At 43.5% G+C, this 23000-nt stretch overlaps 1 protein-coding gene across 4 annotated transcripts in view; it reads left to right on the forward strand.

Annotated features, from left to right (window-relative positions):
- Nucleotides 1–21011, forward strand: part of BBOF1 (basal body orientation factor 1) — a 33656-nt gene extending 12645 nt beyond the window's left edge. The window contains exons 4-11 of one of the 4 annotated variants that reach the window (XM_075194598.1): nt 1771–1914; nt 2003–2083; nt 8400–8470; nt 16128–16272; nt 17959–18452; nt 19360–19464; nt 19896–19993; nt 20079–20139. In XM_075194598.1, coding sequence (XP_075050699.1) covers nt 1771–1914; nt 2003–2083; nt 8400–8470; nt 16128–16272; nt 17959–18452; nt 19360–19464; nt 19896–19965 — 1110 coding nt within the window. In that variant the 3' untranslated portion in view covers nt 19966–19993; nt 20079–20139. Of the gene's footprint in view, nt 1–1770; nt 1915–2002; nt 2084–8399; nt 8471–16127; nt 16273–17958; nt 18453–19359; nt 19465–19895; nt 19994–20078; nt 20148–20786 lie in introns of those variants that run through there. The other 3 variants (XM_075194597.1, XM_075194596.1, XM_075194599.1) reach the window with 3 other exon arrangements.
- Nucleotides 21012–23000: the final 1989 nt, after the last annotated feature.

Raw genomic sequence — 23000 nt, forward strand, 5'->3', positions numbered from 1 at the left:
TAAGATAAGCTAATGCAATAACACTGAGGTTTTCATTACGAATGGAAGCGTAAAGTCCTATGAGTTCAGAGATCTGCAGTCACTTTGCTGTGGGGTGTGAAGTGTGTCCAGGTAGTGGGTCATAAATCCAGGTGTTAGATTGAGCCCTTGTGTCAATGACTGCAATGTTCTTATCGGCTTAAATTCCCAGATTTTTCTCTCCCTTTCATTTTTATAAAGACCTTTTCAGTATTAGGACTTTTAAATCTGTCATACTGTGTCCTGGTCCAGAGAATTGTTTACCCACAGGGGTGTTCAGAGTCTTCTTTATTGTGTGTCTGTGTAGATTCATCCTGGATTGTGGTTTCTGCTTGGTCTCTCCAATGTAGATTCCCTCAGGGCACCTTGTAAACTGTATCATGTACAGCACATTGGAGGATGTACATGAGAATGTGTCAGTGATTTTATAGTCCCGTTGTGTATGTGGACTGTGTGTTGTTGGTAGGACATAGGTGCAGCTTTTGCATTTTTTGTTTTTGCAAGGGAAGGTGCCAGTCTCTGATGGTGATGGGAGGGCACTTCTAACGAGGAAATTTCTTACATTTGGAGGCTGTTTGTATGAAAGGAGAGGTAAATCTGGGAATATTTCCTTCAGTCCATTGTCTTTCTGAAATATGGGTTGAAGGTCAGCAGCAATTTTCCCCAAGATGGGGATTGTGAGTGACCACTGGGGGCACCCTGCTGTTTGTAATCCAGGAGGCTACTCCTTGGGATCCTTGTGGCCCTGTGGATCTGTTCATCTATAACTATTGTATGGTATCCTTGTTGTAGGAATGTATTTCTCAGGTGTTGTTTACTGTCTTCACTGTCTGAACAAATCCGAATGTATCTCAGAGCTTGGCTGTAAATGATGGACATCTTTATGTGTCCTGGGTGAAAGCTGGTCCATCTCAGATGTGCTGGGCGACCTGTAGGTTTATGATAGACTGATGTTTGTATAGTATTGTTTTTATTATATAGGATCATGTCCAGGAAATGTATCTGATATTGTGAGTAGTTAAGAGTGAGTCTAATTGTTGGGAGAAATTTGTTGAAGTTTTTATGGAAAGTCATCTTCAGATCCAGATTAGTAGCAAATCATCAATATAACGGAAGTATGCTGAGGTTTCATTGTGCAAGTTGATAAGAATTCCTCCACTAGTTTAGCCATGAAAAGATTAGGTGACATCTTACTACCCATGGCACTTCCCATACACTGCAGGTATAAGTAATTATGATTGGGAGATTGCTTCAGGGATCCTTAGATCTAGCACATCCTGCTATTTCTGAAGATCCTCTCTCTTTTGGGGTGGGCTCCTTTTTAAGGAAATTTCCAGTCTAAATTGGGTGTTGTTGGTGCATAAAGAACCTAACTTAAAGGTTAGTTGATTGTTGGTAACATCTAGACGTGTATAGGTTGGAGGCTTTGCCAGGAACTCCCCCTTAATTTGTTCACCATGTGAAGCTGATATCCATATCATGTCCCTCAACATTAAATGTCATTTTTACATTAGGCTCAGTTCTGCTCCTCCCCCCCCCCCCCCCACACACACATCTAGAGGTAGCAGAGTCTGTACTCATCTTCCTTTCAGATGGAGAATATTTCGCAGCTACATTCACCACTCTGACCTGCAGAGCTATGTGCTTCGGGGAACACTTCATGATATGTCCTGTACGTGAGAGTACAATGTCTGACAAACCCCAAGCGTTTCACATTGTACCTATCCTGGAATCCCTTGTGTCCTTTCACAGACAGAAATATATAGGAAACAGATCTCTGATCTGGAAGAGAAGTGTTCTCAGAATGTCACTGAAATGCAGATTATCCAGTCTGAGTTCAAAATGATGAAAGAATTCCGCAGACGCAAAGCAGAACTGGAAAGAGAGCTGGAGGAGGTGACGTATTGTCTTTTACTCCTCATCGTATGTTAGTGATGAGCACTTATCTCTGGTATTTAAACTACCTCATGTTATTTCTCTGCAGATTAAGGATAGTCTCCACAGAGCCAACAAGGATCATAAAGAATCTCTAGGCAGTATGGAGAGACGGTTCCTTCAGGAGAAGGTAATACGTTCATATCTTATAGTGCTTGTTCTACTTCACACAAGATGTGACAAAGACTTCAATAGTTCATCAGTACATTCATAGCCCATACAGACATAAGAGTTATTTACTTAGGACAAACACAATAACATTTTACTCAAATTAAAATGTCAGGAAGGGAGGTACAGAGCCTACGGGTATTAGGAGAACACAGTTAGTCCGGTACAAGAAGCATTGTAGACCTGTCAGGATAACAGATTTATGTCAGTTAATTAATTAGACGTTGTAGCACCGTGCGAATGCGTGTGACAGGACGGGGTTTTACCATCAGTATCCTGCTGTTTCTGACCACACATACTGGTGTTACCACCAGACAATCACCCACAGCGAGTGCTGATACCACATGTACATGGTGTGTGTATCTGCTGCAGCGCCTCTTTGCTGGTGACTTTGGCTGGTACCTCCTGACTGCAGGGTAGCTGGCAGAGCGTTGCCTGACGGTGCTGGGTTCAACACAGGACAGCCGGGGAACAGAAGGCTAGCTTTATATGTAGGTTACAGGCTTACAGCAGTAATAGGAGCTGTGCAATTGTGTTTATAGGCCTTACCAGGACTGTTACACATCCCTGTGTTATAGAAGAATGATCACACAGAATACCGCAGCATGTGCTCTTTATATAGAGCCAAAATCAATCTCCACCCCTGACGTACATTCCAAACATCCTAGAAGATATTTGAGCAGTCTGGCAGGTCTGTGCTTTCTGTTCATGGCCAGTTCATTTCTGCCTTGGCAAGAAAACAGAGCACTTCCTTTGCAAACCAGCACAATTTTCAAAACAGGGATTATTACATATTAATGTTTGGTATCAGTGGGTAGCTCTAGTCGCAGGGATCAATGGGTTATCTAAAGTTAGCATTTAAACACAATATACAGTCATCTGTGATTCTCAATTATGTGTGTGGTTCATCATTGGGACAGTTCCCCTACTATCTCCAATACACATATAAAACACACACACACAGGAACCCACACAGACCGGAGACCCCTGCTACACATGCAGACAAAGAAATATGTTTGTCAAGGTGATGCCGAATAAAGTATAACTGGTGATTATTAGAGGAATATAGAAATCCCCCAGGTATTATATGGTGCAGAACCTCCCCTAGCAGAGAATAGAGAGGGCAGGTAGTAGTTTGTTGTTGCCTTTATGTGTAGTTCCTCCATTCTCTGACAGAGGGGTAAGTATAAGTGGTAGTGTGCACTCATGTAGGGTGATACTTACTGCCGCCCACTAGCCACCAATGTTAAATAGACCCCTAGTGGTAATTACTTCTGCCTGAAGAATAGGCTTTGTGCTGCAAAGAGCCCTTTCTGAATGTCACATAGATAAGGTAGTACTAAGGACTAATCCAGCTTTCCTACCTAAAGTGGTGTCCACTTGTCATACCAGTCAAGAAATCATACTGCCCTTGTTTTGGTCCTCAACCAGCTGATGATAAAGAAGGGTACGGAATATGTTGGCGCTATATAAATAAATGATGATGATGAACAGTTGCTACACACATTGGATTTAGTCGGTGCAATCAGACGGATTTAGGAACACAGAACAGTTTTGTGATCCCATCAGGAACCTGGAAAAGGTTTGTCCCATCTACACAGACCATCTTGACGTTGAGCAGAGAAGTCATTACACAGACATACATGAGATACTTATGTAAGGTGACGGAAATCCTGAAAGCTCACTCAGTAAGAGCAGAGACAACCTTTAGGGCACCAAGTGGTCATCTATCTGTACCTTCACCCAGAGCCGTAACTTAGAATTCTAGCGCCCTGGGCGAGAAAGACAAATGCCGCCCCCCTAGCCCTCAATTTTAACCAAATTAACCTAAAATATTCCTAAATTGCGCCCCCCTTCAGCGTTGCGCCCTGGGCGGTCGCCCGTCGCACAGCCCTAGTTATGGCCCTGCCTTCACCAGATATTGTCTTCTGGACAATCAGAAAACACAAATAACAGCATTGGAAACTGAATACACTAAACACCCACCGATAAATCCGTGAGGTAGGTTGCAAGAACAATTTATTGATTTATCATAAAAGAATGATAATACATAACCAACAATGACGACACTTGATAAACAATGACTGGCCAGTGTACATAGAAATACTGACTGCAGCACACTAATGAGATACACAGTCCGTGAAGCTTCAGTAGAAGCTATATAAATATAAATGATGTAATTTCTAGAACTGGTGCTGCAGTGACCATATATCTGAAAAGTGTAATTGTGCTGCTTAAATTGATTCTCCAATAGCTCAGTCAAGAACAACGTCCAAATCAAAATATATGATGCGGTGTGGCCCCGCCGAATAGATTTGGAGTAACAAATTCCCCTTGAATAAAGTGCTGGTATCCAATTCAGTATGATTTAATACATCGTTCCCCAGAGCTTTTAGCAAAGGATGAATTGCACATGTTTACCGTCAAGATACAGTCTTCTGCTCTGAAATGTCCGTCCCACTCAGCACAATGTATGGTATCCACGATATCAGTGTATTCAATAGAATCGGTCCTGTCTGACAGAAAGATTGCACACCGTGATTAAAAGAATCTTCTCCTGCTCCGTACTATCCGTTGCACTCCACAGAATATGTGCGGGCCGTAACTCCGGGTAAGTTCAATGAGAGCAATCCCGTCTTTCAAAGAGATTACACGACTGAAAAACATCCGTGGACTTAATCAAATGACCGGAATCCGTAACTCCCGATAACTTAAATGGTTGAGGATTTAGTGAAGAAATTATAAGCATAAGCTAAAATGAGCTCGCACTCAATAAAGAGTAGTTGAACAGCACAGTGATATTCAAGTCTCTCATAACCGAACGCGTTTCATCACCTGTGAGTGATTTCATCAGAGGTAGTAGGGTGTCTTCTGGACATAATGTCATCTGCTGCCACACAGTTTTGGAGACATAAGGGTATATTTACTAAACTGTGGGTTTGAAAAATAGAGATGATGCCTATGGCAACCAATCAGATTCTAGCTGTCATTTATTTAGCACATTCTACAAAATTACAGCTAAAATCTGATTGGTTGCTATAGGCAACAGCTCTATTTCAAACCCACAGTTTAGTAAATATGCCCCATAGTCTCTACACAGCTACTTAATAAAATGTTTGATTATGCAAGACATATTCCTGATCTATTGTCCATTGTCCTCTCTATTATTATTTATTGGGTACATCCCATAGTAATGCCTGCCATGGAGGATTGAAGAGGAAAGAAGCAAATTTTATTTACGGATAATTCCGTTTCCTCATTGTATTCCATGTCTGCCCAATATACCCCAAAGACACATGGAAGAGGAGGATCTGGGGCTTTCCTGTCTCTACCGGGGTCTAGAAAGTTCCAACCCACTGTAAATGGCTGCCATGTAGTCTTTTGAGTAAAAAAAATTAACAGTAATTTACTTCTTTCCTTCTCTGGTTCATGAGGAACATGGCAGATTCTCATTTGGATATATCAGAAGTGATTGGACAGTAGCGATGATAGACCTATAGGAAGTACAAGGCAGTAATAACAAATATCGTCAGTATTCTACCACAACACGGTGCCCAATTGCACCCACTTTTTTCTTTCCCATTTTTCACGTCTCATGGACCAGTCAGACTGTGGGTTTCTCTGCAGCCAATTTACTGCCAATCCCAGGAGAAACAAGACCCCCATAATGTAACTGTGGGAACTGATGAATGCAGCTCTCATTGTGTAACCCGTTACAGGGGTTGTTGCTTCTGAAAATCTCCTTTACACATCTGGCCCGCGGGTCCTTCCTTTATCCACTGTGTACCCAGAGCGTGACTCTAGTATGTGGAAAGACAGAATCCCATCTACAGACCTATTGGGTCTGAGTCATTAAGGAAAGTAAAGCAAAAAATGAGTAAGTTTTCTTCTGGACAAACCATGGGCCTGATTCATTAAGGATCTTAAATGAAGAGGACTCTCATTTCAGTCTCCTGGACAAAACCATGTTACATTGCAAGGGGTGCAAATGGGTGTTCTGTTTTGCACATAAGTTAAATACTGCCTGTTTTTTCATGTAGCATACACATATCAACTTTAAATTTCAGTGTACAAATAAGCTATTAAGTATTTGTGTGCTACATGAAAAAACAGGCAGTATTTAACTTATGTGCAAAACAGAACACCCATTTGCACCCCTTGCAATGTAACATGGTTTTGTCCAGGAGACTGAAATGAGAGTCCTCTTCATTTAAGATCCTTAATGAATCAGGCCCCATGTTACAATGCAAGGGGTGCAAATTCCTTTTTTATTTTGCACATAAGTTAAATACTGCCTGTTTTTTCATGTAGCACACAAATACTTGATAGTTTTATTTTTACACTGAAATTTAAAGTTGATATAAAATATGCCCTACCCTAAATCTGTCCCCACATTTTAAATTTACCTCTCCCTCCAATGCAACATGGTTTTGCCAAGGTGATAAGTTACTCAATTTTTTTGCTTTACTTTCCTTAACAAATCAGGCCCATTGTTTCACCAATGATCATTTGTGTTAGTTAGGAGTTTGTCAGCATGTGAAGCACCTTTAAAGCCTCCTTAGATACTATTTAGTGAGAAACACATACACTGATCAGCCACAACATTAAATGCACTGATAAGTGAATAACATTGATTATCTCATGGCACCTGTAAATGTGTGGGATAGATTAGGTAACAAGTGAACAGTCAGTTCTTGAAGTTGATGTGTTGGCAGCATGAAAAATCGACAAACATAAGGATCTGAGTGACTTTGACAAGGGCAAAATTGTGATGGCTAAAGGACTGGGTCAGAGCATCTCCAAAACGGCCGGTCTTGTGGGGTGTTCCCGCTATGCAGTTTTTAGTACCAAAAGTGGGCCAATGAAGGACAACTGGTGAACCAGCGACAGGGTGGGCGCCTAAGACTGAATGATGCAGGTGGTGAGCGAATGCTAGGACGTCTGGTCCAGTCCCACAGAAGAGCTTCTGTAGCACAAATTGCTGAAAAAGTTAATGCTGGCTGTGATAGAAAGGTGTCAGAACACACAGAGCATCGCAGCTGGCTGCGTATGGGGCTGTATAGCCACAGACCCGTGCCTATGCTGACCCCGTCCACCGCTGAAAGCGTCTACAATGGGCACGTAAGTGCCAGAACTGGACCATGGAGCAATTGAAGAAGGTGGCCTGGTCTGATGAATCACGTTTTCTATTATATCATGTGGATGGTTGGGTGTGTGTGCGTCATTTGGCTGGGGAAGAGCTGACACCAGATTGTCTTATGGGAAGAAGGCAGCCGGCGGAGGCAGTGTGATGCTCTGGGCAATGTACTGCTGGGAGACCCTGGGTCCTGACATTCATGTGGATGTTACATTGACATGTACAATCTACCTAAACATTGTTGCAGACCAAGTACACCCCTTCATGGCAGCGGTATTACCTGATGGCAGTGGCCTTTTTCAACAGGGTAATGTGCCCTGCCACACTGTCATGTTCCTCAAACCATTCCTGAACAATTTTTGCAAAGAGCTCAAGGTGTTGAGTGGTCTCCAAATATCCCCAGATCTCAATCTGACCGAGCATCTGTGGGATGTGCTGGAATAACAAGTCTGAACCATGGAGCCCCCACCTCACAACTTACAGGACTTAAAGGATCTGCTTCTAACGTCTTCATGCCAGATACCACAGGACACCTTCAGAGGTCTTGTGGAGTCCATGCGTCAACAGATCAGAGCTGTTTTGGTGGCAGAAAGGGAACCTACACAATAATAGGCAGGTGGTTTTAATGGTGTGGCTGATTGGTGTTACAATTATGGTAAACCACACACATATACAAGGGCCTGAATATTTCCAAATTTCCCATTTGCAAAGCAGGATATAACGATGATGTGAATATACAAGTGATAATATTAATATCTCCAGTTCAAGATGAATGCTCAACCAAAACAAAAAATCTCTATACAATTATATCAATATGTTAATAGTCTAAATCTTTATAATATTACCTGTTTGTAGATAAATGTATTAATTACCAAATTTTGCGCAGTAGCAAACTGAATGTCACACATCTCCCAATCGGTACAATAGTCAGCGGCCCAGCTGTAAGAGGGAAGTCAGAATAGGTCCGTTATATACACAGGAGAACACAGAACTAATGATGGGAAGAGTCCCATCATCAGACCTTTCAGTCTTCTTCCAGCTCCTCAGCACATTCTATTCAGTTATTATGCAGCGATATAACAGTGTGACACATTACACCTATTTCCTTCTACTGGATTTAGTGTCCAAGATTTTTCCTCAGCAACGGCTGGAGAAGGAAGCGGAGAAGAAGGTCCTGAAGCTGGCAGAGAAAGCTCACACTGAGGCTGTCATGTAAGGACCACACCCTGTCTCTATCCTGAATCTTTCCATGAACTATATGGAGATTGGAAAACCTATGACTGTCACAGAGCTGATCTTCCCATCATTGTGTGACTGTCGTAGATCTGTTCATCCCATCATTGTGTGACTGTCATAGATCTGTTCATCCCATCGTTGTGTGACTGTCATAGATCTGTTCATCCCATCGTTGTGTGACTGTCGAAGAGCTGATCTTCCCATCATTGTGTGACTGTCATAGATCTGTTCATCCCATCGTTGTGTGACTGTTATAGATCTGTTCATCCCATCATTGTGTGACTGTCACAGAGCTGATCTTCCCATCATTGTGTGACTGTCACAGAGCTGATCTTCCCATCGTTGTGTGAATGTCATAGATCTGTTCATCCCATAGTTGTGTGACTGTCATAGATCTGTTCATCCCATCGTTGTGTGACTGTCGTAGAGCTGATCTTCCCATCATTGTGTGACTGTCATAGATCTGTTCATCCCATCGTTGTGTGACTGTCACAGAGCTGATCTTCCCATCATTGTGTGACTGTCACAGAGCTGATCTTCCCATCGTTGTGTGACTGTCGTAGAGCTGATCTTCCCATCATTGTGTGACTGTCACAGAGCTGATCTTCCCATCGTTGTGTGACTGTCATAGATCTGTTCATCCCATCGTTGTGTGACTGTCGTAGAGCTGATCTTCCCATCATTGTGTGACTGTCACAGAGCTGATCTTCCCATCATTGTGTGACTGTCACAGATCTGTTCATCCCATCGTTGTGTGACTGTCGTAGAGCTGATCTTCCCATCGTTGTGTGACTGTCGTAGAGCTGATCTTCCCATCATTGTGTGACTGTCATAGATCTGTTCATCCCATCGTTGTGTGACTGTCATAGATCTGTTCATCCCATCGTTGTGTGACTGTCATAGATCTGTTCATCCCATCATTGTGTGACTGTCATAGATCTGTTCATCCCATCGTTGTGTGACTGTCATAGATCTGTTCATCCCATAGTTGTGTGACTGTCATAGATCTGTTCATCCCATCATTGTGTGACTGTCATAGATCTGTTCATCCCATCATTGTGTGACTGTCATAGATCTGTTCATCCCATAGTTGTGTGACTGTCATAGATCTGTTCATCCCATCGTTGTGTGACTGTCATAGATCTGTTCATCCCATAGTTGTGTGACTGTCATAGATCTGTTCATCCCATCGTTGTGTGACTGTCATAGATCTGTTCATCCCATCATTGTGTGACTGTCATAGATCTGTTCATCCCATAGTTGTGTGACTGTCATAGATCTGTTCATCCCATAGTTGTGTGACTGTCATAGATCTGTTCATCCCATCATTGTGTGACTGTCATAGATCTGTTCATCCCATCATTGTGTGACTGTCATAGATCTGTTCATCTCATCGTTGTGTGACTGTCACAGATCTGTTCATCCCATCATTGTGTGACTGTCACAGATCTGTTCATCCCATCGTTGTGTGACTGTCATAGATCTGTTCATCCCATCGTTGTGTGACTCATAGATCTGTTCATCCCATCATTGTGTGACTGTCATAGATCTGTTCATCCCATAGTTGTGTGACTGTCATAGATCTGTTCATCCCATCATTGTGTGACTGTCATAGATCTGTTCATCCCATCATTGTGTGACTGTCATAGATCTGTTCATCCCATCATTGTGTGACTGTCATAGATCTGTTCATCCCATCATTGTGTGACTGTCATAGATCTGTTCATCCCATCGTTGTGTGACTGTCACAGATCTGTTCATCCCATCATTGTGTGACTGTCATAGATCTGTTCATCCCATAGTTGTGTGACTGTCATAGAGCTGCTCTTTCCATCATTGTGTGACTGTCATAGATCTGTTCATCCCATCATTGTGTGACTGTCATAGAGCTGCTCTTTCCATCATTGTGTGACTGTCATAGATCTGTTCATCCCATAGTTGTGTGACTGTCATAGAGCTGCTCTTTCCATCATTGTGTGACTGTCATAGATCTGTTCATCCCATCGTTGTGTGACTGTCATAGATCTGTTCATCCCATCGTTGTGTGACTGTCATAGATCTGTTCATCCCATCGTTGTGTGACTGTCGTAGATCTGTTCATCCCATCGTTGTGTGACTGTCGTAGATCTGTTCATCCCATCGTTGTGTGACTGTCGTAGATCTGTTCATCCCATCGTTGTGTGACTGTCACAGATCTGTTCATCCCATCGTTGAGTGACTGTCATAGTGTTAGGTTTCAAGATTACCTTAATCAGTATTTACGCCGGCCTTCCTAGGGCGCGGAGTCTAAAACTACCCTCCCGGTCTTCTCCAAGAACCGCCGCAAGGCAGGGTGGGTTTTGCTGCCAGAGAACCGCAGGTCGCGGCCCCCAGGTTTAGCCTACTGACGTAAGGAAAGAGTTCTATGAGATGGACATTCAGAGGCACGGCCAGATCCACAGGGAAATTGATAACTGGAATCACTAACCGTATATTCAGAAGGTAGTAGTCTGGAGTAGAAACTGGTGGAATGCAGGAATCAATCCGCTGTACAGCCCCAGGAGCAGAAGGGTAGTCCAGAATAGCCGGTTCGGTACACAGATCCGTCCGTTATGCAGTACCAGGGATAAGGCAGAAGAGTAGTCTGGAATATAGCCGGTTCGGTACACAGAGATCCGTCCGTCATGCAGCGCCAGGGATGAAGCAGGAGAGTGGTCTTGGATATAGCCAGTTCGGTACACAGGAATCAGAAGTAACAAGGGAGAACACCAGGGAGACCAGAGCACAGGAAATGCAGCCAGATACAGGTAACACGTTGCTCTGACACAGACAGTGTGTCAGAGCAGGCCTGAAGTAGGATTTTGAATTCCCTGCCCAGATCAGCTGACCTGCCGCCGGGACCTACCCGGAAGTGCGGCAGTACGGAGAGGAGAATCGGCGTTGACACAGGTAAGCGCCGTGACAGTACCCCCCACCATTAAGGATGGCCACCGGACAGCCTATAAGGTTTCTGAGGAAATTTGGCATGGAACCTCTTTAACAGTACTGGAGCATGTAGATCACGTGCCGGAATCCATGAACGCTCCTCTGGTCCATAACCTTTCCAATTAACCAGAAATTGTAGAGAACCTCTAGAAATGCGAGGGTTTAGGATTTCCTTAACCTCAAATTCATGATCTTGTGTAGAGACAGCGGCAGGAGGTCTCTTGGAAGAGGAAAATTTATTAATGAAAAGTGGTTTGAGGAGGGAAATGTGAAACACGTTGGGAATCCTCAAGGTAGGAGGCAATTTTAATCTGAAAGCTACTGGATTGATAATTTCCAAGATCTTGAAGGGTCCAATGAAAGGGGGAGTGAATTTCCTAGAGGGAACCAACAGGCGAAGGTTCCGCGTAGATAGCCATACCTTATCGCCAGGAGAGAGTAATGGGGAAGGTCTTCTCTTATCAAACGCCTTTTTGCTGATGGCAGTGGCGTGAAGCAGGTTACGTTTGATCATATCCCACCTGGACGAGAAGTCTGACCACATGGAATCTACAGGAGGAATTCCGGATGTAGGCAAATCATTAAAAGGAGGAACTCTTGGATGAAACCCTTGGAGAGTAAAAAAGGGGGAAACTGATGTAGAGTCATGAGAATTATTATTGTGAGCAAATTCTGCCCAAGGTAACAAATCAACCCAGTCGTCATGTTTAGCTGAAATGAAGCATCTGAGGAATTTTTCGAGCTCTTGATTAGTCCTCTCCGTGAGACCATTACTTTGGGGGTGGTATGCAGAGGAAAAATTCAATTTAATTCCACAAACACGAGAAAAGGCTCTCCAAAATCTTGCAACAAACTGGGTTCCACAGTCTGAAACGATGACCTCTGGGCAACCATGGAGGCGGAATATTTCCTTTATAAAAAGTTGTGCCAGCACCGGAGCAGATGGGAGGCCTTTTAAAGGTACGAAATGAGCAGCCCGAGAGAAACGATCTGTGACTACCCAAACCACGGAAAAACCTCTTGAAGGGGGTAAATCAGTGATAAAGTCCATGGAGAGATGACTCCATGGACGGTCCGGAATGGGTAAAGACTGTAACAACCCATAAGAGGCTTGTCGAGGCACCTTGTTCTGAGCACAGGTGGAACAAGCCGTAACAAACTCCCGAACATCAGAGTGGATAGATGGCCACCAATAATTACGGGAAACGAAATCCAAAGTCTTCTTGATCCCGGCATGACCAGAGAACCGAGAGGCGTGAGCCCACTTGAGGAGTCTGGACCGAAGACGAGGAGAAACAAAGGTCTTTCCATGAGGAATCACTAGATGAGCAGGGGTGGTGGCCAGTATACATTTTGGACCCAAGATGGGTCTAGGAATATCCTCTACAGCATCCGTGGCATCAAAGGATCGCGAGAGAGCATCCGCTTTCTTATTCCTAGATCCTGGTCTAAAGGTGATGATCATATCAAAACGGGAGAAAAACAAGGACCATCTGGCTTACCGAGGGTTTAAACAAGAAGCCGTTTGCAAATATAGAAGGTTCTTGTGATCTGTAAAAAGCGTGATAGTAAATCTAGCTCCTTCCAAATGGTGTCTCCACGCTTCTAAGGCTAATTTGATGGCCAGGAGTTCCCTATCTCCGATGCCATAATTTTTCTCAGCAACAGAAAGTTTACGGGAAAAGAAACCACAAGGAGACAATCTTCCAGAGGAGTCCTTCTGTGACAAGATAGCCCCCACTCCCACAAAGGATGCATCGACCTCAAGAAAGAAAGGAAAGGTAGGATCCGGTTGATGAAGGATAGGAGCTATCGTGAATGCTTCCTTTAGGGAAGAGAAGGCCTTTTCTGCCTCAGGAGGCCAAAGTTTAGTATTGATAGCTTTCTTAGTTAGTGCAGTAATGGGTGCGATCACTGAAGAAAAGCCTTTGATGAAATGCCGATAATAATTGGCGAAGCCTATGAAACGTTGGATCGCTTTCAGACCTATCGGCTGAGGCCATTCGGAAACCGCCTTTACTTTCTCGGGATCCATGCATAGTCCAGACCCAGAGATCACGTGTCCAAGAAAGGGAAGATGACCCTTTTCGAAGATACATTTATCCAAATTACAGAACAGCTGATGTAAACAAAGGCGTTCAAGCACCAAGGAAACATGATGGCGATGCAATACAATGTCAGGAGAGAATATCAGGATATCATCCAGGTAAATCACCACGAACTGGTAGAGAAAGTCTTGAAAAATTTTGTTGATGAAGTTTTGAAACACTGCGGGGGCATTACATAACCCAAAGGGCATAACTAAATATTCAAAGTGTCCATCATGGGTATTGAACGCAGTTTTCCATTCATCCCCTCGTTTAAAATGGATCAAATTGTAGGCACCCTTCAGGTCTAGTTTGGAAAAAATAACAGCCCCTTTTATTCTATCAAATAGCTCTGAGATCAATGGTAACGGGTACTTGTTTTTCACAGTAATGGCATTCAGCCCACGATAATCTATACATGGGCGTAGACCCCCGTCTTTTTTTAAACAAAGAAAAAGCCGACCCTGCAGGGGAGGATGACTTCCGAATAAAGCCCCTTTCTAGATTTTCTTCTATGTATTTAGACATGGAATTGGATTCTGGCAATGATAAAGAAAAAACACGTCCTCTGGGTGGTATTTTGTCTGGTAACAGCTCTATAGAACAATCCCAAGGCCTATGGGGAGGTAGTTTGGAGGCCTCCTTTTCGCAGAACACATCCGAAAATGAACGGTATTGAGGAGGAATACCAGTGGACATATGTAGTGATGAGGTTTCATTATTGGTGAGTTTATTGATCCTGGGAAGGTAGCGAGAATGACAAGCCGGGCCCCAGGCGAGAACTTCTGGCTTGCGCCAGTCCAATGTAGGGGAGTGAAGTTGGAGCCACGGAAGACCAAGAATGAGAGGATTAATAGCCTCTGGGATGACCAACAAGGAAATGGATTCAGTATGCAGGGCTCCTATGCGGAGAGAAAGCTTGATGGTACGTTTCTTGAGTGATCCTCCACTGATGCGGTTTCCATCAATGGCTGTGATAGCAATTGGGGGATCCAACGGAAGAGTAGGTACAGACAACTTCTCCACTAAGTCAGCTCTTATGAAGTTCCCTGCTGCTCCGGAATCAATGAGTGCTGGAGGAGAAAGCTGTTTATCAACGGATTGTAACAGAACTTGGATAGAAAAACTAGAATCAACAGGAGAGGGAATACGTACACCTAACTTGGCCTCTCCATCGTCAGTTAGGTTCGATCGTTTCCCGGACGCTTTGATCTGTTCATCCCATCATTGTGTGACTCATAGATCTGTTCATCCCATCGTTGTGTGACTGTCATAGATCTGTTTATCCCATCGTTGTGTGACTGTCATAGATTTGTTTATCCCATCGTTGTGTGACTGTTATATTGATGGGAAGAGCAGCTCTTTATGTGTAATTTACTCCTTATTTACCTGTTTTATGATACCCTGAAAGTGGGTTGCTCAGTAGTAGTAGTAGCAGTAGTAGCAAAGCATGTTTTCAGGATTAATTAATCACAGAACAAACACCAATCCTGATCATTTGGTTATGATAAATTATGTGACCTAATAACTAACCTTACTAGTCAGACCCCCATGTAATACGGTGACTCGGAACAATGAACATCATTGCTCTTCGGTACCTGTGAGTGCAGTCGTCGGCCAATCTGGTTGGTCGTCCTCGGTATCTGCAAGTGTGGTCGTCGGCCAGTCTGGTTGGTTGTGTGCGGTATCTGCGAGTGCGGTTGTCGGACAGTCTGGTTGGTTGTGTGCGGTATCTGCGAGTGCGGTTGTCGGACAGTCTGGTTGGTCGTCTGCGGTATCTGCAAGTGTGGTCGTTGGAATGTCTGGTTGGTTGTCTGCGGTATCTGCGAGTGCGGTTGTCGGACAGTCTGGTTGGTTGTCTGCGGTATCTGCAAGTGTGGTCGTTTGAATGTCTGCGGGATCTGTGAGTGTGATTGTCGGTCAGTCTGGTTTTTGACTTGAAGGGACATATTCAATTGTCCGCGTTTCTCGCGGCGTTAAAAGTATTACCGGTATTACGGTAATTCTAAGCCGCATTTCAGCTCGTAGCTCCCTGAGCAGAAAGCCGTGCATTAAAGGTACCGTAATAACGGTAATAGTGCGCAAGTTGCGTTACTTTTGCGAGTAACACTGACAATTGAATATGCCCTGAATGCTGATAAGGCTCATTTACGAACATGCAAAAGTACTCTTTTATGATGTCATAACCCTGATTTTGCGCAACTTTGTACAGGAAAGTGCGTGGATTTGCAGGCCAGCGCAGCGGCATCTGTGGGGGTGCAACGGGTGGCACCTTGTGATGGCAGGTTGGGCGCATCGGGGGCATTTCTTGCTGGATTAGATGAGTGCACAGACTTTACCAAGTATAAGCGAAAACAAGATTCTGTTTGTCCACTTTATTTCATGCAATGATCTCATTACACAATGTGCTTTTAGGAACAGTTACAACTAGATGCAGATAGATTTTCCGGGGCAGTTCCAAAGACCTGGAAACTGACATATACATAGACATGCTAGGCCGGCAGATTGGTGTGTGAGGTCAGAGGCTCGATGCAATGTGTGGGCAAGTGATTCTCTTACCATGTGCTGTTGTGATCTGTCAGACACCTAGATGGGGCTGGAAGATCTGTCTTTAAGGAGAATGTGCGCCTGAAAGAGGCCATCTCATATCATGTGATTGAGTCCTGTGAGTTACAGAAAAAAATCACCCAACTTCAGGACGGGAGGAAGCAGCTCATGGTGGAAAAGGTGAAAGTCCCGATCTCTCTTTACTTTCTCTTTTTCTCTCCCTCCTTCCTTTGTTCTCTAATTTCTCTCTCTCTTTGGGGAATATTTATCAAGCCCTAAACCATACGCAAGGTTTAGGTATTTTTAAGTAAAGTGGCTATTTAACAAAAGTCTAATGCAGGAGATATCCGAGGTCGTACATGCTTAGTAAGGCCCCCGGGTCAGACAGCCTCCTATTGGAAGCCCCGACATAGTAAATTGTCCTGTTAATTCCTCTGTAATCGCTTCAATGACAGATGATAATGAACTGGGCAAAAGTGCGATTAATAGTAAATAGGCCTCTCTCTCGCTTTATTTGTTGCTCTCTCTTTTCCCTACACATTTTGTTTGTTTACAAATTCGACTTAGTCTGCACACCCAGATTTATAGAGAGTGATTCAATTATGTTGGCAGTAACACCAAATCCTTAAACAGATTAATGAATAACAAAGACACAATCCTAGTAATCCTGATTACCTAACCTGCCCAGGATTGAAGAGGTTCATCCAGATTTTAGAGGTTATCAGGTCTCACTTTCAAGAAACAAAGAGACTTTTTTTGGATTCCTTTTAGGCTTTAATGAAAATGACCTTATCCCCTTTTTTAACGCTGATGTATTATACTCTTTTTTAATTTTTTTAACTGTTATTTGACTACAAATAATAAATGTACTAATTGAATGTAGTTTTATAACCTCATATTTGCACTTTGTCGCTCGATAAACAAATGTTTATACGTGCACTTTATTTACTACTAATAATTGAGGCCATTATATATTTGGGACCTCCCCACTATTTCCTTTATGTGTACTCTTGTGACTTGTTGAATAGATACTCTCGAAATGAGCAGAAATATCTGGACCTTTGTAAGCCAGTTTGACTTATGTGCACTAGTGAATATACCATGAAACGCGTGGTCACAGCAGGTGACAGTGGTTAGTCCGGATCTGCTGCTGTTGGTGAGGAGCAGCTGCCTTCTACTCAGTGGCATTTGTTTATATATATGTATATCTTCATCCTGTAAGTGAGCCTGATCCATGGTGTTATAAATGAGAGCTGTCACCACTCAGTGCAGACTGAGGAGTTTATGGTGATTGGAAGGATCCTCCAGCCAGATAGGCAGTTGTTCCACTCCGATGTGGCCATGCTCTGACACCTCTATGATGCACTTGTCAGTGGGAACCATAATCCTCTGCCAGTGCCAAGCTCCAGAACCCTGTCTCTCCCGGGCAAGTTCTCATATATCTCTGTTTTCTTACACCGACACATGTGGCACCAGTGAATCAGATTACACAGGAGAGAGGCTGACTAAGGAGGTGAGTGTCTCTCATTTCCCCCTTCGGCATCCCGCTGGTTCTGGCTGCTCTCTGGTCTCCTGGAAGTCCTCCCTCTCTCTCTCATCTCCTTATCACAGGTGACAATGGGCCCGGTAGAACATTAAATTAAATTTCACAGATACCTAAAAAAGAAGTGAGATACATTTCCCCTTTGACCCAGGAAAGGGGGTTCTGGGTAGGATTAACCTTTTATCACAATGGGTGTAGCAGTCCTGTTATTAGATGGACTGGAGTGTAATATTGTATGTATTTCTAAATTATAATTGTACAATACTAGCCCATATATGAAAAAACCCACTCTAAATAGTTTATCTTCATTTGGTCTGATACAGGAAACCAGTGAACAGCTGGTTCAGGATAAGATCCTGCAAGTAGCGGAGAAGAATGCGGATATCCATGAGTTACAACAGACAGTGAGGACCCTTGAGCGGGCTCTGGCCCGAGCGATTCTGGAGAAGGAGAGTACAGTGCAGCAGACACAGCTCCGGGTGCAGATAGCGGACCAAGCAGAGATGGTGGAGCTGCAGAAGCTGCAGGAAGTTCTGAAGATGAAAGACCAAGAGCTGAATCGTATTAAGAAACTTTCCCACAACATCTTGCAGGAGAGGAGAGAGGTGGAACACTTCTTCCTAGAAGCCCTGGAGCAGGTGAAGCAGGAGATCAAGTCGAGCAGGAATTATTATCAGAAGATGGCACAGACCGCATATCACAGTCGGATGATACAGGCAGCAGCAGGAATGGAGCAGTATCCCAAGATCAGGACATTTCATAACAAGGACCATAGCACCAATGATGTGAGCAAAGACCTTCAGGCAGCCGAGAAATGGTAATCCCCAGAGATATACTGCAGAGAACACTAACCTGAGCTCTTTCTGGAAGCCTAATTACCCTTCACACAATGTCCCTCTTTATTTATCTCACTGCACCTACTAGGCATCCCCACCGGGAAACTGTCCCACTGCACCCAGGAATCTTTCTAGTGCTCTCGGCACTCATCCCTCCGACCAGGTCTCACTAGGAAACTGTCCCACTTCTTCCCAGACAATTATCCAAGTTTCCTCACTATATGTCCTCTCATGCCACTATCCCACTGCACCCATCACACATCTCCCTGAAACACTGTCCCACTGCACCCAGCACACATCTCTCTGGACCACTGCACCCAGCACACATCTCCCTGGAACACTGTCCCACGGCACCCAGCACACATCTCCCTGAAACACTGTCCCACTGCAGCCAGCACACATCTCTCTGGAACACTGTCCCACTGCACCCAGCACACATCTCTCTGGAACACTGTCCCACTGCACCCAGCACACATCTCCCTGAAACACTGTCCCACTGCAGCCAGCACACATCTCTCTGGAACACTGTCCCACTGCACCCAGCACACATCTCTCTGGAACACTGTCCCACTGCACCCAGCACACATCTCTCTGGACCACTGCACCCATCATACATCTCCCTGGAACACTGTCCCACGGCACCCAGCACACATCTCCCTGAAACACTGTCCCACTGCAGCCAGCACACATCTCTCTGGAACACTGTCCCACTGCACCCAGCACACATCTCCCTGAAACACTGTCCCACTGCACCCAGCACACATCTCTCTGGAACACTGTCCCACTGCACCCAGCACACATCTCCCTGAAACACTGTCCCACTGCACCCAGCACACATCTTTACAGAAAAGTGTCCCAGAGCGCTCATGGCCTCTGCTTGTACCTTAGGTCCCATGTACAGACTGGGCCGGTGGACATCGGGGATATGACATGGGAGCAGAAAGAGAAGGTTCTGAGGCTGCTGTTTGCAAAGATGAACGGTTCTGTCACCAGGTAAGAGGCTGGTCCCATGCAAAGAACTAGCAGGAGACCATGCTAGATTAGTATCACCCCCTGTAAGCGAGATAATAGTACAGACCATCCCAGAGTCATTGTAAGTTGGATTTTACAAGCTATCATGATGACCTAATGTGTCTGGTAACAAAAATCACTACAATCCTTTCATTCGGGTTATTTGCTACTTACTCACTCTCACCGTCTATCATTTAAATGTGCTGCCTTCTGCCCATCTTTAAAATATTTGAAGACATTAAGTCATCAGAATACATAAGAATGATTCAGAGATCATCGGACCGCTGTCACCAATGATTGACAGCTGTACACCTGCACAACTTACCTTCGGATCTGTGATCGTCTTCTCTAATAACCATCTGCTGAATGATCATTGTTCCACCGTTGAACGTGATTTTTTTTTTTTTTTTTAGTAAGTTTACAAAAGCAAATCAACAGATGTTTTATCTTATCAAAAAGCATCACATGATTGTGGGAGCGTAGACAATATCTGGCCAAACGGTTGAGTCATGTGAGCTGCATGATAATTTCATAAATGTGTACCCAGCATAACTCAGCGTCTGTCACAACGAGCTGCTTACTGTGTTTTTCCCTAGGAAAAGAATTCCTGGTTCAAGAAATGTGATGGTCCCAGCAGGCAAGACTGAGAGAGGCCATCATCCCAGGTTAGTGGTGTTCTCCTTCCGTTCTTCTGCAACGTCGTCTATCCTGAGGGCGGAGACGCTTCCATCAGAGCATCTGACTGCCTACCATGTATGCCGAGTGGCCACAGACTGGGTCATCAGTTTATATGATGCAGTATATCTCTGACTGTTACATATGTCCACATCATAGCATGTTGTGCCACCCAAGTTACCAGCAGCCCTCTCCCCCCACCCGTACATACCCCCATGCACTCTATTATAGCAGTCCCAAGGCTATAATGTAGCGGACAACACTGTAGAGTCCATGGGCCACTATAAATCAGGATTAATGGCAGAGGTAAATAACAGCTCCCCGTCCCCCCCCCTCCCATTACTAAGCAGGTTCAGTGGCACCATGTCTGGAAGTGAGGGATACATTATACTACATCTCCTATAGGCAAACAGGATACATGAAGTGTAGCAAAACGGCGCCACCTACTGACCAAATAACAGAATGTGGAATAGTGTTTTACTCAGCAAGTAGAAAGCAACAAATCTACTTCATTCTACACACAACATAAATAATGTGTAATGATAAAGTCACAACATATGTAACTAGAAAGTAAACATACTGCTGAGATACGCCTCCATTAGGAGCAATAATGTTTATTTTATCCCAAGGAAACCCGGAGAAATGACGGAGAGCACCGGCACTGTCTTCATAACCGAGCACGTTCCAGACAAGTCTGCGACTACTTTGGTGTTGCCAGATATCCACATGGTAAAATTCCAGGTTATGGACTGAGAAAGTGTTCATCAGAGACAGTCTGAGAAATTCTATATATTAATACACAGACACTTTATCCAGCCTCCTCTTGTACCATCACAATAAAAGGATTTATCCAACATTTCTTTTCCTTCACATTTCAAGTAACTCTACAAACCACCCTGTGAACCTGAGATCTTGGGGTAATAAGCTTTGTGCAGATGAAACACTAACAATTCTCTGACCATGTATAAACCACAACTGGGAGCCAGCAATGTACGAAGGGAGTTTTCACATGACGCACCTGGCGCGTGCGGGCACCTCGCCACAATACTGCACAGGCAATACAGTTCGGAAATTACATTCTCAACAAAAATTAGGTTTTAATACAGGATACTGGTCAGATTCACTATGGTGTAATCAGAACTAAAACTTAGGAACATAGATGCTACTTAAAACAAACTAAACTTCGCCAATGAAGGATCCCACATATATTGGCTCTTGTGACCATATTTGCCTCCAGAATATTAAATATTCTAATTGTGTTAATGTTACAACATTTGAAGTTACCAAGTATTAAGCCAAAGTTCCCCCCCCCAGGGTTATGATTAACAAAAATCATTATAAATCTAATCAGGAGATACCAATAACATTCCTGTGTAATATATTTATATAATAATAATGTTTCATTCTGTTTAGATGAATGTAGATTGTTCATTGTTATCAGTTGTTTTCTACAGAAGCTAGACGCAGTATCTGCAGTGGGATAACCCCAACAAGTGTCTATTCTGATAAGATATGGAAACCTTTACATATATTTGTGAATTGAAACGCAAGTGAAAGAGGGAAACATGCTTAGCGAGGGCACTCCGTAATAATCATGTTTATTAAAATATACCTTTTATTTTTATAATTTTAAAAAATACAGTGTTCCCATAATAAGCCTAAATATAGTAGGCAGCGAAATAATAAAAAGAAAGTAATGAAAATAAAGATTTAAAATAAAGATGTTAATAAACTGGCAGATTATGCATACCGTATATACTCGAGTATAAGTCGACCCGAATATAAGCCGAGGCACCTAATTTTACCTTAAAAACTGGGAAAACTTATTGACTCGAGTATAAGCCTAGGGTGGGAAATGCAGCAGCTACTGATAATGGTAAAGCAAAAATCAATGTAGGGTGCTGTCACCATAACAAGGAACCCACAGGCTCTTTATCTGGGCCAACTTTTGGAGTGTGTAACCAGGGTTAACCAGCAAACACACACTGCACCAGATCACATCTTACCAGGCTAACTGCAGCCTATCATTCACCTCCAGTACCATGGAAATGTAAAAATATTTTCACATTTAAGAAAGTAAAGAATACATAAGTTTATTAATGCAAAGCACCAAGAAAGATTTTAAGCAAGGATTAAGTTACACATGTAACATAACACATAGTACAGTACCATTCAGATGCGCTGGTAGCCAACCCTGGGGTATTCCTTTTTAATGCGTAATCCTTTGTGACAGAGGTGTCACCCCACAGATCCACAACAACATCCCCAGAGATTCAAGAAGAAGAATGAACTTACTGGTCCTTCACTTTATGCTCTGATTCTTCAATCAGTTCAGCAGCAGCTGTATTCCCGCGTTAGTCCTGACATCTCTCTCTCTCTCAGCCCCGCAGTGGAACGCATGTGCGTTCCACATACAGGAAGTTCGGCATTTCTGTTACAAATGCAAAACTTCCTGTCAGTGGAACGCACATGCGTTCCACTGCGGGGCTGAGAGAGAGAGTTAACAGCTCAGGGACCGGACACCAGGTAAGTTCACCCGTGTATAAGCCGAGGGGCCTTTTTCAGCATACAAAAATGTGCTGAAAAACTCGGCTTATACACGAGTATATACGGTAATCTGCCAGTTTATTAACATCTTTATTTTAAATATGATTAAAACATGATTATTACGGAGTGCCCTTGCTAAGCAGGTTTCCCTCTTTCACTTGCGTTTCAATTCAATGTTTCACATGTAGAGATGCACCAATCCAGATATATAACCTAACTATTAAGATAATATAATATTATCCTGGATACGTAAATAAATACTTAGTGCGGTGGTATATCTTTTTCTATTGATATAT

This window comes from Mixophyes fleayi, unplaced genomic scaffold (assembly GCF_038048845.1).
Source record: "Mixophyes fleayi isolate aMixFle1 unplaced genomic scaffold, aMixFle1.hap1 Scaffold_65, whole genome shotgun sequence".
Lineage (NCBI taxonomy): Eukaryota > Metazoa > Chordata > Amphibia > Anura > Limnodynastidae > Mixophyes > Mixophyes fleayi.